Source organism: Populus alba, chromosome 14, assembly GCF_005239225.2.
Source record: "Populus alba chromosome 14, ASM523922v2, whole genome shotgun sequence".
NCBI lineage: Eukaryota > Viridiplantae > Streptophyta > Magnoliopsida > Malpighiales > Salicaceae > Populus > Populus alba.
This window is the reverse complement of record NC_133297.1, coordinates 10,231,630-10,245,540: the sequence shown is the minus strand read 5'-3', so window position 1 is coordinate 10,245,540 and position 13,911 is coordinate 10,231,630. Positions and strand designations below refer to the sequence as shown.

The 13,911-nt window shown below is 32.7% G+C and overlaps 1 protein-coding gene across 2 annotated transcripts; it reads left to right on the top strand.

Moving 5' to 3' along the window:
• Positions 1-3,170: 3,170 nt before the first annotated feature.
• On the top strand, positions 3,171-10,865 carry LOC118041429 (protease Do-like 2, chloroplastic). 2 transcript variants are annotated; one of them, XM_035048763.2, is made up of 21 exons: positions 3,171-3,490; positions 3,774-3,962; positions 4,051-4,101; positions 4,862-4,935; positions 5,135-5,198; positions 5,625-5,669; positions 6,185-6,292; positions 6,647-6,724; positions 6,864-6,930; positions 7,152-7,210; positions 7,415-7,514; positions 8,111-8,190; positions 8,339-8,395; positions 8,881-8,984; positions 9,150-9,237; positions 9,345-9,430; positions 9,540-9,564; positions 9,658-9,729; positions 9,958-10,008; positions 10,095-10,155; positions 10,229-10,865. In XM_035048763.2, the coding sequence occupies exons 1-21, from the start codon at positions 3,329-3,331 to the stop codon at positions 10,471-10,473; spliced, it is 1,866 nt and encodes a 621-aa protein (XP_034904654.1). In that variant the 5' UTR covers positions 3,171-3,328; the 3' UTR covers positions 10,474-10,865. The 2 variants fall into 2 exon arrangements, with proteins under 2 accessions (XP_034904654.1, XP_034904653.1); XM_035048762.2 differs by having other exon boundaries at positions 9,537-9,564.
• Positions 10,866-13,911: the final 3,046 nt, after the last annotated feature.

The window sequence follows — 13,911 nt, the reverse complement described above, 5'->3', positions numbered from 1 at the left end:
GAAAGTGCTTTACTTTTCTTCGAAGAGTTCGAATTCTTTATATATATATATATATATATATGGCTGTATTTAATTCACTTATTTTTTTTAATGGCCTTGTTGGTTTTGGCTTTCTCGAGAAACAAGGAGGAGATATTTTAACCATTCTCTTACCATTCTAGTTGGAGCTACTTATCGAGACCGGATCTCGGGTTGAATTGTCAAGTTTATTCATTTTAATAATTATAATTTAAATTACTTGTAAAATATTATAAATTAAAATGTTAATTAATTTTTTTATAAAAAAATATTTAAATTATTTTTAAAGCATCATACATAAAAATCTTAATTAATATTTTTTATTTTTTATTAAAAAATATTTTAACTACCCTTAAAATATTTTAAACATAAATGCCAATTATTTAAACGATCTTTAAAGTATTCTAGACAGAAATTTTAATTATTATTTTTTATTTTTTTCTATAAAAAACATTAAAACTGCCTTAAAGTATTCTAAATAATTTTTTTTATAAGTTGTTTTTTATTTTTTTAAAAAAATATTTAGAGTATTCTTGAAGTATCTTTAAAAAAAAAGGCTAATTAATTTTTTTTTATATAATTTTTATAAAAAAAATGTATACTACCCTTGAAATATCCTAAATAATATTTTTTATAAAGTTTTTTCTATTTTTTTATATAAAAAATTAAAATATCCTTAAAGTATCCCAAACATAAATCCTAATTCTTATTTTTTTATAAATTGTTTTTTTTATATATAAAAAAATTAAATTATTTAACCTAAACATAAATCTTAATTAGTTTTTAGAAGCTCTTAAGTCTAGCGGTCATGCCAAACCCAACAACCTTAGATCTAGCAACCATGCAAAACTTGGGCCTAACAAACCTGGGTCTGGTAGCCATGCCAAACCCAAGAGCATTGGGTCTAATGGTCATATCAAACCCAAGAGACTTAGATCTAGGGGTTATGCTAGACTTAATAGCTTTTCGAATAAAAAATAGAAAAGACAACACCTCCATGATCCTTTGAATATCCATAATGTAGTCCACAACGCGACTACTCTATATACATAGTGCAAAAAGATAGTACCCCCTGTGGTTCTTTGAACATTTACAATGTAATTTACAGTGCAAATACTTTATGTATACAATACAAACATAGTGATTATCCCATGCGTTTTAAAGTATAGCATAACATATTTCTAGGTACTATGAATTAATTTTTAATTGATTAGGGAAATATTGTTTATACCTAGTAAAAAAACTAAAAAATATATGTTATAATAAATAATAAAAAAGTTGTTAATATTGTTCAAATACTAAAACAAAAGGCTAATATTTATAATAAAAGTAAAAGATAAAATAAAATCAATGCAGATATTTTATAGAGACTGTCCCTTTTGTTTTATATGTTTTTATTTATTTTATCCTAGAGATTAGTTATAGTTACTGGTAATGATGATTTTCATTTTTATAAATGTATCATGGAAACACAATTTATTTATATAAAATATAAGAGGAAAACAATTATTCACAGACTATAATAATCTCTTTGAAGCATTATAAAATTAAAATGAAATAGTTTTAAAAAAATAATTACTATTTTAAAAAGAAGTTAAACTAAATAGTTTAAAAAATAAAGAGAGAATGTATTAATCAATATTCAAATAAAAAAAATAAATGAAAAGAAAAAAAGGACAAGCCACCACTAACAGTTCAGGCTCAGTGTCTGGCCGCCCATCAAAAAGCCCAAGTGCATATTGTTGGGTTTTTTTTTTTGGTGGAAGGAGTCCAATTTTTTCTAAACATGCCCCGGATTTCTTACCGTAAAATTTTTCAACCACCAAAAATTGAGGTATGAGAATTTGGTTTTCAAAAATTTATTTTCAATTTATTTTTATTTAAAACCATATAAAACATCATAAAAATATTAATAAATTCATTTTTAATTACAATACATCCTCTAGTTACTTCAAAAAATTCAATAAATAAAAAAAAATCTCCGATTAAAAACCATACCTCCATTAAACTCCTCTAAATGATTTAAACTATATTATGATCGACTTTTTAATGACTGGCCATTTAAGTACTTTTTATGTTGTGATTTTTTCTTTTTTTAAAAAAAATTTAAGGGATTTAAACATTAAAAAAATAAAATTTAAAATAGAAACATGAATGGCTAAAACAACAAGGATAAAAAATAAATAGATAAACTTAAGTTTTAGGGATCAAATTGAAGTTTTTTGTATCAAATTCTAAATAGTTTTTTTTACAACTTGTATAGAAAAAAATAATAATAACCGAAATAAAAAAAAGTACATAGTTCACATGAATAGCAACGAGCAACGGAGCTTTGGTGCACAGTGAAATTAACTGTTACTTTCCCCCATTCTTTTAGCTCATAGGATAATTAATTTCTTTGTTTGTGATCTGTTACGAATTCTCCATACATCCTCGATGAGATCTGCCCTCCCCCTTCTTTATTTATTTATTATTTCTTTTTTAATGAGATCTGTCCTCCTTCTATTTTTTTTTTAAATTAATATGAATATTCAGGCGAATAAAAACGAGCACTGCACTTTTAGAAAAATTTCAAATTTATTTTCATATCTCTTGAAACTTTTTAAAATTTTTAATGTACGAGTTTTTTTTTTTTTTTTTTCATTTCTTAAAAATTTATAAAATTTTCAATGGTCGAGCAAAAAGGGAAAAAAATTCAATTGTTTTTAGTTTCTTAGAATTTACTTGAATTTTAATGGGTGAAATTATGAAATATTTTCAAAAATTTAATTAAAAGCCATGCTATTTGCCACTGAAAATCGATGCTATGCGGCCATTAAGTACCAGCACCAGGAGATTTAACAAAGCAATTTGAAGTTTGTTTACAACTCAGTTGAAATATGATGGATTTAGGACAAATTGTATGGAATTTTTTTTTTTTTTTTTTTATCAGAACTCGTTTTTCCAATTGATAGATTTAGGACAAATTGCATGAAAAGTTTGTTTAAAATGGAGTTTTTTTTTCTAAGTGCGATAAAAATTGTTTTTTAAAATATTAGTTTATCTTTAAAATTTTTAACCTGACAAGCTCGTATCGCGAACTAGCCTCACAAAACGACAGCGCTTAACCCATGAAGACGTAGATAGTTCACTTCGACTAAAAAAAGATCAACCCGATTGGTTAAAAATGAAGGCGCCAAAACCAGTGACCTAATCCAATCCAGGTTTCCTTAGCGAAGCAGACATAAAATACTGAGATAAGAAAACTTACTCACTGAGTGTGGACTGAGCTGAGAGAGACTCACTCACTCAGCTGCTACATCATTTAAGCATGGCCATGGCAGTCGCCAACTGCTGCTTCTCTGTTGTTACCTCCACCGTTAAATTCCGTTGCTGTGTTCCTTCCCAACCATATCTCGCCACGTCGCAGCATTCAATTGCTTCCGTCACTTGTAAAGCCGTCGTCAATCGCAGGAGACGCCCTGGAGAACATGTAAACCCTAATCTCCCTCTCTCCCTCTCTCTCCTCTCTTTTCTTATTTTTCGTTAGACAAATAAATGCACATTCAGTGCTGGATTAGAGTTATAATCGACTGTCATTTTGGTAAAAAAAAACTCTAGGGATTCTAATTAGCTGAACAAATTCAGCTTTCTAGGTCATAATTAAGAGCTAATCTCTGCTTTAACGCAGTGGAATTGCAATTTTGAAAAAACAAAGTTCAAAACTATCTGTTTAACTAATTACTTGGTGGAAATCTTGGTTCGGTTGTGTTTAGAAAGAAGGTGTTTCGCAGAAGAAGTCTCCGGGGAAATCGAAGGACAAGAGGTCCTCTTTACATGATGAGGATGATGATGGAATCAGTGGTAAAAGGAATGCAGGGAAATCCCAATCAATGGCTTTTAAGTCATCTGGGACTCAGAGAAAAAATAAGAAAGAGTTTAAGTTTGATATGAAGGAACAACAGGTGTGATCCCGGACACTCATTTTTCTTATGTGTTGCTTTTGTTGTTTTAGTAATTTAGACAAGTTTTATAATTTGCCTCTTAATTCAGTTTGAGCCACAGAATCTTAAAGATGCAGCATTTTTAGATGCAGTTGTCAAGGTAATAATTCTTTCACATTTTCTCTTCTGCCTTGCAATTTTAGGTTCTGTCAATCTGATTGATGATGATGGAATGGTAGGAACTGTTCTTTCCTGTCATTTCAGCATTCATTTTATGGTTTAGGTCCCGTGATTGCTAATATAGTCTTTGAACATGTTACGTTCTTCTAGACATGGTTGTATTATAGACACTTACAGGTCATCTAATTGTTAAGCTCTATGTTAATCATTATTAGCGACCCTCAGGATCTTACCTTATATACATTACTAGGTGACTAAGTAGACACGGGACAATCCAATTAACACAACTATCTTTCAGTCCATGGATGTCCTACATATATAGAGTCTATCCGAATCTTGTTCAAAGAGCTAGTTGATGCTCCAAGGATGTAAGAGATATTTCTCTCACCTACTCTGAGAACTACTTGAAGGAGAAATTCCTTCTACCTTTATAGATGTTGATGTATTCATAAACAAGAAACCATGCATCAAGGGTGCATGTGATTTTCTTTCATCTTTCTATGCTTTGGGAGCCAGTGGTCTGGGAGCAGCAATTATAGCTGTCCAAACTGATATGTGAAGCTAAGTTTTATGTCACCATTAAACAATATTCTCAGCTCTTGTCACTCAATAATATGCCTGTCTGTTTTTATTCCCTGAGATGAATCCTAACTTTAAAGGATTTTCAGAATTGACCCATTTTCTTGTGCAAGTGTTTGCACTTTGCTAGTAAAATGTCTTTTTTTGTTTTATTTGTCTAGGTTTACTGCACCCATACAGAGCCTGATTATTCCCTTCCTTGGCAAAAACAAAGGCAATACACAAGCACAGGAAGGTGAGTTCTCTGAAGTATTTACCTTCTAGGTCTTCCATAAATTTGTTTCAGGGTAGTAAGAAATCCTTGGCTGGAACTGGCTCTGTTAAGATATATATCTGATTGTTATTTCATTTCTGGTTTACTGTACATTCTATTTATCCAATCGAATTTGTCTCGCAAACTGATTTCTTCATTACTTTACATGTTTCTTATGCAGTGCTTTTATGATTGGCAATGGAAAACTTTTGACAAATGCTCATTGTGTTGAATACTATACACAGGTTTTGTCATGCCTATGCTTTCAATCTTAGTTTGGATTTTATCAATTTCCTTTTACCATAAGTGATTAAACCACAAGAAAAGACCATAAAAGACCAGAACATCTAAGTAGCAATGTTTAGGGTCAGAATACTAGCAACTCAAAAATACTGAGTCACCAATCAACAGCCTTTGAGAACTCTGCAGTCCATCCATTGAGGACCTTGGTTTGCCATTTGATGGACATGCTAGAAAGTGCATGATGCATAGGGCCTGGACATGGTGATATATCTGGAATACCAGCTTGGAATTCCGATAAGAGCATCCTGCCATTGGTAGAGACTTGCTCAGTACAACAAAAGAATCATATGCATATTCTTTGGTTTGAGACATGGTATGTAGGTAAAGATTGTCAAATTAACTTTTTAAAATTCTTTTTCTTATTGCAGGTCAAAGTGAAGAGAAGGGGAGATGATACCAAATACGTAGCTAAGGTACTTCTGTACCCTTTGGAACTTGCAAGATATTTAATGATCTTAATAGCTCAATATCTATATTTTTTCTTTTCCTCCATATAATTTGAAGTTCCAACCCATAAATGAAAGAGAAAGGATGTTTTAGATGCGCTTTGGGAGTAAATATACGTAGGATCTTGAGAAAATTGGATGAAAATACCAATATTAATGACTTTTGTGGATCTGTTTGAAGTTATTCTTTTTGGAAAAATAAAAAAGCCTCTTTTATAAAAAGCAGGGTGCAGAGATATTGGTGTCTCTATGAGTCCTGGTACTTTCTCATTAGCAGTTTCACCTGCCATCCTTGGAAACAAATAATATGACTGTTTCAACTTGTCATTACTTTCTGGAGATTCTCATGCTTCAGTTGATATGGTATTCGCCACTTAACAAAGGAAATGAACCAATGCAATTGCAGACTGCACTGGTTAATCTTGCTTGTGAACATGCTAGGATTTAGAAGCTTACTGTCCTCTCAGTGATTTTATACACAGGTACTGGCCAGAGGAGTTGATTGCGACATTGCTTTGCTTTCAGTAGAAAGTGAGGAATTTTGGGAAGGAGCAGAACCACTCAAGTTTGGACACCTACCACGTCTTCAGGTTAAATTACCCTTTCACTTAGGGTCATAGTGCCCTCGCCCCTTGTGTTTTTTTAGGTCTATGAACCTTTTATTCTAGCATTTGCAATAGCCCTGAATTATCACACACTTGTTTAAACCTGCATCAAATGTTTCTGGGCTCATGAGAATAAACCTTTGGGGTTTACCATGGCAATGTTTTTGTAGTGATAGTTATAGTTTATTTAATTTACAGTGTACACTGAGGTCATGTAGTTTTCCTATGAAAGTGCAGACTGATGCCCTAATCCTAATTTACAAGTTTCAGATCCCTTCGTACAGTGCTATGTACTTCTTTATGAGAAAATCATTTTTCTGCTGCATTTTAAATGGGCAGGACGCAGTAACAGTTGTAGGATATCCCCTTGGAGGAGACACCATTTCAGTGACAAAGGGGGTTGTGTCTCGTATAGAGGTTTGATTATCTATTCCTTGAAAGCATATAATTGTTAATCTATTTCTGGCATGCCAATGATTGTCTGTTTGATGTTCTTCCTTGACCACCATGTATAAACAAATTTTCTGTATCGTGTTATCAAACATATTATCATCAGGTTACATCGTATGCTCATGGATCATCTGATTTGTTGGGTATTCAAATTGACGCAGCAATAAATCCTGGTTAGTGTGTATATGCATATGCTTATTTATTTGTTTATCCATTCTGTATGTTAAAACTTCTTCAGGTTATGTATTTGCACTTTGGAGATTGCATATATTTGGGTGCATCACTTTTACAACCCGCTCTGTATCGATGCATGTGTGTTTGCCCGTGTCTTTTATTTATTTCTAGGTTTTATCCCATCTCTGTGATAGCTACTGCTTATACTGGCTAATTATAGGTAACAGCGGTGGTCCTGCATTCAATGACCAGGGGGAGTGCATTGGAGTAGCATTTCAGGTAGGTTCTTTGGCATGATGCTATGCACCAGTTTTCAGTTTGTCTACAATTACTTGTCCATATGACTAGATAAAAGAATGAGTGTTCCCCTAGCAGTTTCTTCTTGATGTTATTAACATATTTTGCTGTTGATTTAGCAACACAACTCACTCCTATTTGCAGCATCTCTTTCCCTGTGACATTTTCATGAGACATTTCTTTTAGGTATACAGGTCTGAAGAGGTTGAGAATATTGGATATGTGATTCCAACAACAGTAGTATCTCATTTTCTAAAGGACTATGAGAGGAATGAGAAATACACTGGTGAGATACTTTTGTACATTGTTTATATGGTGTATTCTGTGCACTCTTCATGCCGTGCTATGGCATTGAAACTCAATTTGTAGAATTTGATGTTGACAAGCAGTGCATGCTTGCCAATTTTAAGGACCAAGCTTCCTCTAAAAACTTCATGTTCTTATTTTGACCAATATCATATAAAACTACTTGTTATCTAGTTTCTGCAAAAGTCATAATGATTTCTTGCTCGTTTTGGCTCTTCAATACCACCTTTAACCAGCTAGTTTTGCATGACTATAATCGTACTTTTGTTCTTTAATAGGTCCCTGCAGGCTATTCTCTAGTATAGACATTCTTATTTCTCATCTGTTATTGTTATGAAGGTTGTTGAAGGTTTATTACATATATATCGATGCCTTAGAATGTTTGAATGCCTTTTGAATCTATTTGGTGTCATCTATCACATCACTTCTTGCTTCTTTCTAGATTAACAATTGTTTTACTTTCCTTTTCTCTTACTGGCACCTGATTGAATTTTGCAATGCAAACCTAGCATGTATATTGATCATGCAGTTGATTTGGGATTGTCCCAATAAAACTCCTTTTACATTGACTTCTAGGCTTTCCTTCACTTGGTGTGATGCTGCAAAAGTTGGAGAATCCGGCATTACGTGCATGCTTAAAAGTACGGTCTAATGAGGTATGCCTCTTTGTCAAATACATATTTTACAAATTTGGTTTTGCTTCTAAGTGGTATATGCAATAAAAGTTCTCTTTATCATTCCTCTACATCATTGCAACTTCGTGCATTCTGCTAAGCGTTCCCTTATAAGGTCTGGTTTGTGCAGGGTGTGTTGGTACGGAGAGTTGAACCAACCGCTGATGCAAATAGAGTCTTAAAGGAGGTACAGTGGCTATTTATAGCTTCAAAAGCATGCTCTACTTGAATTGCACAGTCTATTCTTGCTAAAATGTTACTGGGAAGGAAACCTTGGATTTTATTGTTATTGTGCTTCTCAATATTTACATCCAAACAAATCTATAAATAAATATCCATCCTGTATTTTTTAGTGTGCTAACTGCAATAGGATAAAGGAATACTGAATCAAAGAAAATGTAATAGCAATACATTGTTTTTCATAAAAAAAGGCTCCTAATTATGCCACAGAAAAAAGCTACTCTAAACAGGGAAATTTTATTTTTTCACAAGATTTGGTCCTTGTGTGTGAATTGGTAATCCTTCTCATTTTCTTGCACGGGTTAGTGGCATGATTTGATCTATGAATAAGACTAAAAGCTTGAACAAGCAATCTCTTCTTGAAATGGATTTTTCTTTCTACTTCTAATTGTTCTTTCTGTTGAGAATTTTGATTGTAGTTGTTCTTTTTAGGGGGACGTGATTGTGAGCTTTGATGATGTTCATGTGGGGTGTGAAGGAACAGTGCCATTTCGATCAAATGAGCGCATTGCATTCCGTTATCTTATTAGTCAAAAGTAAAGGGTGCAATTCTAGTTATTGTTTCTTTATTTCAGGCTTTGAACTTTCTTTCAGTCTCTTCATAACCTTGTTCCCGCCTTTTCTTCTTTGAACATCCATATAATCAATGTTCTTTGGGCTTCATACATTTCCATTATATAATGAATAATGTTTTTATACAGATTCGCAGGCGATGAAGCAGAGCTTGGCATAATTAGAGCTGGGTCATTCATGAAAGTTCAAGTAGTTCTTAATCCTAGAGTGCATTTGGTATGCCATTAGAATCCTGGCTCTGTACATTATATTCGAGTTATTGTATCAGATTAATTTCAGATTTAGATGTCAACAAATTTGGATTCTTATCTTCTTGCTTCAAGGTTCCATATCATGTTGATGGAGGTCAGCCTTCGTATATAATAATTGCTGGTTTGGTGTTTACCCCCCTTTCAGAACCACTGATAGAGTATGTTATTCTTCCAGGCACTCAGTAATGTAATAACCTGTTCGATTATAATAGTATTCTTTCTGCAAGTAATATGCTAATGCGTGAGATTTTGCTCCCTTGTTAGCAGGGAGGAATGCGAAGGCTCTATAGGGGTTAGTCCTGTGACAGATTGCTTCAACACTTTTTAACATTGTGACCAATACACTTTTTTGGATTTTAATTTGATTGGTTTTATCTTCTCCTAGCTGAAACTACTAGCCAAGTCACGTTATTCTCTGGCAAGGTTCAAAGGGGAGCAGATCGTTATCCTCTCACAGGTAAGCTTTATGCTTCTCGTCAATTGAAATCCTTTCAGCAACTTTATGTGATGTTACTATCTTGTGTGCTTTTATTACAGTGACAAGTTTTCTGTACGTATTAAATCTTTGTTTTTCTGATGGAGGATCATATCCCATTGCCTATATTCTTTGTTATATTGAACAATTCAACGTACTTTTGGCATACCGTGGCTGTCACTGACCTGATCATTTTCTTTCTACTGACAGGTCTTAGCAAATGAAGTCAACTTTGGTTACGAGGATATGAGCAATCAGCAGGCAAGTTATCTATAACCGCTAACAACTTTTATTCGCATCTGCTTGCCAATTTATTTGCATATACTAAGAACAATAAACACTTGCAGGTTTTGAAGTTCAATGGAACTCAAATAAAAAACATTCATCACCTAGCACACCTTGTCGATTGTAAGTGGCACTGCCCCTTCTCTGTTCCCCGTTCCTTTTCACCTCTGTTCTCATGGTTTTGTGGTTTGATCAGCATGCAAGAACAGATATTTAGTTTTTGAGTTTGAAGACAATTACCTTGTTGTGCTGGAGAGGGAAGCAGCGAGTGCTTGTTCATCCCACATTCTCAAAGATTATGGAATTCCATCTGAACGATCTTCTGATCTATCAGAGCCATATGTGGATTCATTAGAAGACAACCAGGCAGTAGATCAGGATTTTGGCAACAGCACGGTTACAAATCTGGAAGTTGGCTTTGATGGACTCCTCTGGACATAATACCAAGTGTTGGGAGATCATTCTGAGCTTTATCATGACAATCAACAGTTGGAGAGTATGGTTATAACCTCAACTCAGTGCCACCAAATTGATAAATGCCATGCTTCTGCTCATTTTCAAGGCCATTACACGAGCTCTCTCTTTTTTCTGGTACGGAATTACCCGATCATGGTCTCCCTTTCTTTTCAATTTTTGCTTCATTTTTGTTTGGTTGGGCTTTTACAGATAGATTTTAACCATTCTGCATGTTTATTATAACAATTAGGCAGAGCGTAATTTTTTACTGTAGGGCTCACCGTCTCTCGTCAGCCTTGAAATTATTTGTTGTAATGATTTGAAATAATAATGTACAACTAAATTATTTATTAATCCATTTGATCCGGAATAAGACATATCTAGGTTGCTTTTCGCATCACTCAGAATTTCAGCATATTTTGTGGCATTGCAGAGCAGGTTTGGGAAACTGTCTGTTCTGGGCATGGTTTGATAGGCTTTGGATTGACAAAACCAGTATGTCTCCAATCTCCATTGCTCTGAAAATAGTAAATTTATAGAGAAGAGCTTATTTAAAAAATGAAAAGGACGAGTAATATGTTCATGGCTACTCCAGCAACTAAACCTTCCATGCACCTTCAAAACCACCCTTTGCGAACGAAGTTAATTATGCAATTGCAAACCATACACCTCCAGCGTATACAATCTCACAGGAGGGACTGGATCATATTTCATGATTTGACATTATATTATAATTATAGTTATAACAAGATTTGGGGAAAAGGAACAATAATGAATAGTTTGTTTTTTTTTTCAAATTTGTTTTCTCAATTACATCCTTGTTAAATTAACAATTGATTTCTTATGATTTGTTATAGGAAAACACAATTAAAAGATATATAATCAAAGTGTAAAAGACTGGAAATTGACATAGCCAACCTGAAGTCAGCACAACAAAATTCCCTTTGAATCCCCCTATTTTCACTTTCCTTCTATTATCCTATTAGTTTTTGGAAGTTGCATTTTGATCCAAAACTTTGTTTTCATTTTTCTTAGTTTTTGGTTTGAAAGGGGAGAGAAAAAGTCATTGGATTTGATCTTCATCTTCTCTGAATGAGTTGATTGAGGCTCCTGTAGTCTTATGGATTCAGTTAATGTTTGATTTTTGTCATTTTTTTTTTATATAATTTAAGTCTATAAAAGGGTTTATTTAGGCCTTTACGGAGTTTTCAGTTAAAAAATAATTGGAAAATGGATTTTAAGATAAAAAAAAATAAAAAATCACCTCGTCGTTTTGATGGTTTAATAAAATTACTGAGCTTGAGCTACTTGTTTGTTGATCACTTGATGCCCGTACAAAAGAGAAGTGTATCAAATTAAAGGGGTATGGCTTGCCATTCTCAAATACAAACTCGCCGTCGTCTCTTATGCTTTCTAGTGCGAGCAAGATCTGGCCACACAAAAAACAAAACTTACTAACTCAGACGACATGATCACAGTCAAGTATTAGCTAGCCGAACGGAACTTGAGAAAACCCAGATCACACTCTACTTTCTTGGAATGATGGGCGTCCGATGAACCTGCAATGTCCAACCCACTTGCTACGCAGCTTCCCGTGCTTCTTCTTCTTCTTCATGTTATATATATATATATAAAATAAGGAATTTGGGTGCAGATAGCACAGTCACACAAATAACAAACTCCAATGTCAATTGAAACAGGACTCGGAGGCGCAGTTAAGACCAAATGAAAGGTTGCATGGTCCGTGGTCCAGTCCCAGCGGACGCCGTAGCTTAAAAATGTGATGATCCAAATTATAAGCACTCTGAAATTACCGAATGTTTAGTCTCATTAAATAAAGGTTGGAAGGTTGCTGCAAATTGAGAGCATAAACTTTAAAATAGTCCAAAAATCATTATGGTGTGGTGACCTGTCAAATTTAATATTGGCCTGTGGCATCATCTGCCTCTTTCCTCGGCCTGGCCACCATCGCCTTACCATATTTTGCTATGCTATTGCTGGCCCTTAAACGCTAATCAAATAAACCACAGCTGTGTTTTCTTTCAAATTTACTAAAACTAGACATGATGTCCATGCTTAGCTGCATGTCAGATTATATATATATATATATATATATATATATATATATATATATATATATAATATGATGTTCAGGTGTTAAAATAAGATATAAAAATCAGTTATGATAAACATGTAACTATACTAATTAGAGCTAAGCCAATCTAGGATGTCCCACCAAATCTGAAATGTAAATCATGTGATTAGAATAATCTGATAAAAAAAATAAAAAGAATTATAAAGTTTTTTTTTTAAAAAAATTCATCTTAACTTTTCAAACATGTAACCCGAGTTATTAAATCCAAAGCATCTAATCTAAAAAAAAATCATGAAGTCCAGTTTTCAATCAATTATATATTGAAAGATGAAATTAAAAAAATAATTTAATTATACAAAAGGATTTTAAAAAATAAAAATTAAAAAAATAAGGATTTATAAATTTTTTTTTTAATTGAAAGACGAGATTGATAAAAAAAATCATTTTAGTAAAAGGACAAAAACACTTAAAAAGAATGAGGATCAAAGTTAACATAAATAATAAAAACAATGTTGTAATTAAAGGGTAAAATTAAAAAGAATAATAACTTTCACAAAATGATTGAGAAAAAAAATTAGAAATCAAAACAATAAGGACTAAATTGAAAAATACAGTACCTTCAATTTGAATTGAGAAAGAAAATTGAAAACTATTAAAACTTTTACAAAAGAGCCGAGGGAACAAATTAGAAATCCTAAGAATATGGACCATATTGAAGAATATAATATTTGATAAATTGAGATTCAAAAATGAAATTGAAAACAAATAAAACTCTTATAAAATAGCCAAAATAAAAAATTAAAAATTAAAAGAATAATGACTGAAGTTAAAATACAAACAACCAAGAGCTCTAAGCTATAATTTTTAGGGGATGAGAAAGAGAAAAAGAAAAAAAAAGATCCATCAACGTAAATTGGAGTGACACACACCACACAAACAGAAAAGAGAGTATGATGACCTTTTCAACAACAAGGCAGAAATGAATTTTTGGACATTAGGAGGCACCACACATGCTGCTTGAAGGACACAGATGCCTCCCACACACATGTTCTTTTTTGTTTTTTTATCTAGCCAAATATAAAATTGTTCATAAACTGACTTTGTAATTACAAAAAAAAAAAAAAAACCAATGCTAAAAGTAAAAAAAGCCCTTTGTCTCGAGGTTTAAAATATTTGTTTCTAAGAGTATTTATCATCGTTTCACTGTGCATTTTGATTTTTTTATATTTTTTATATTTGTGCAAATATCAAATTCAACTTAAATTATAATAACCAAAAAACCATTGTGAAAATAAAAAAAATATCCATTGATATCAAGTTTATTTATT

What these genes read in the sequence shown, in the direction of transcription:
- LOC118041429 (XM_035048762.2), top strand. Translation starts at nt 3,329, where the DNA reads ATGGCCATGGCAGTCGCCAACTGCTGCTTCTCTGTTGTTACCTCCACC. An exon ending in GTGTTGAATACTATACACAG is followed by an intron (nt 5,199 to 5,624) that starts GTTTTGTCATGC and finishes TTCTTATTGCAG; the next exon opens with GTCAAAGTGAAGAGAAGGGG. An exon ending in GAGGAATGAGAAATACACTG is followed by an intron (nt 7,515 to 8,110) that starts GTGAGATACTTT and finishes ATTGACTTCTAG; the next exon opens with GCTTTCCTTCACTTGGTGTG.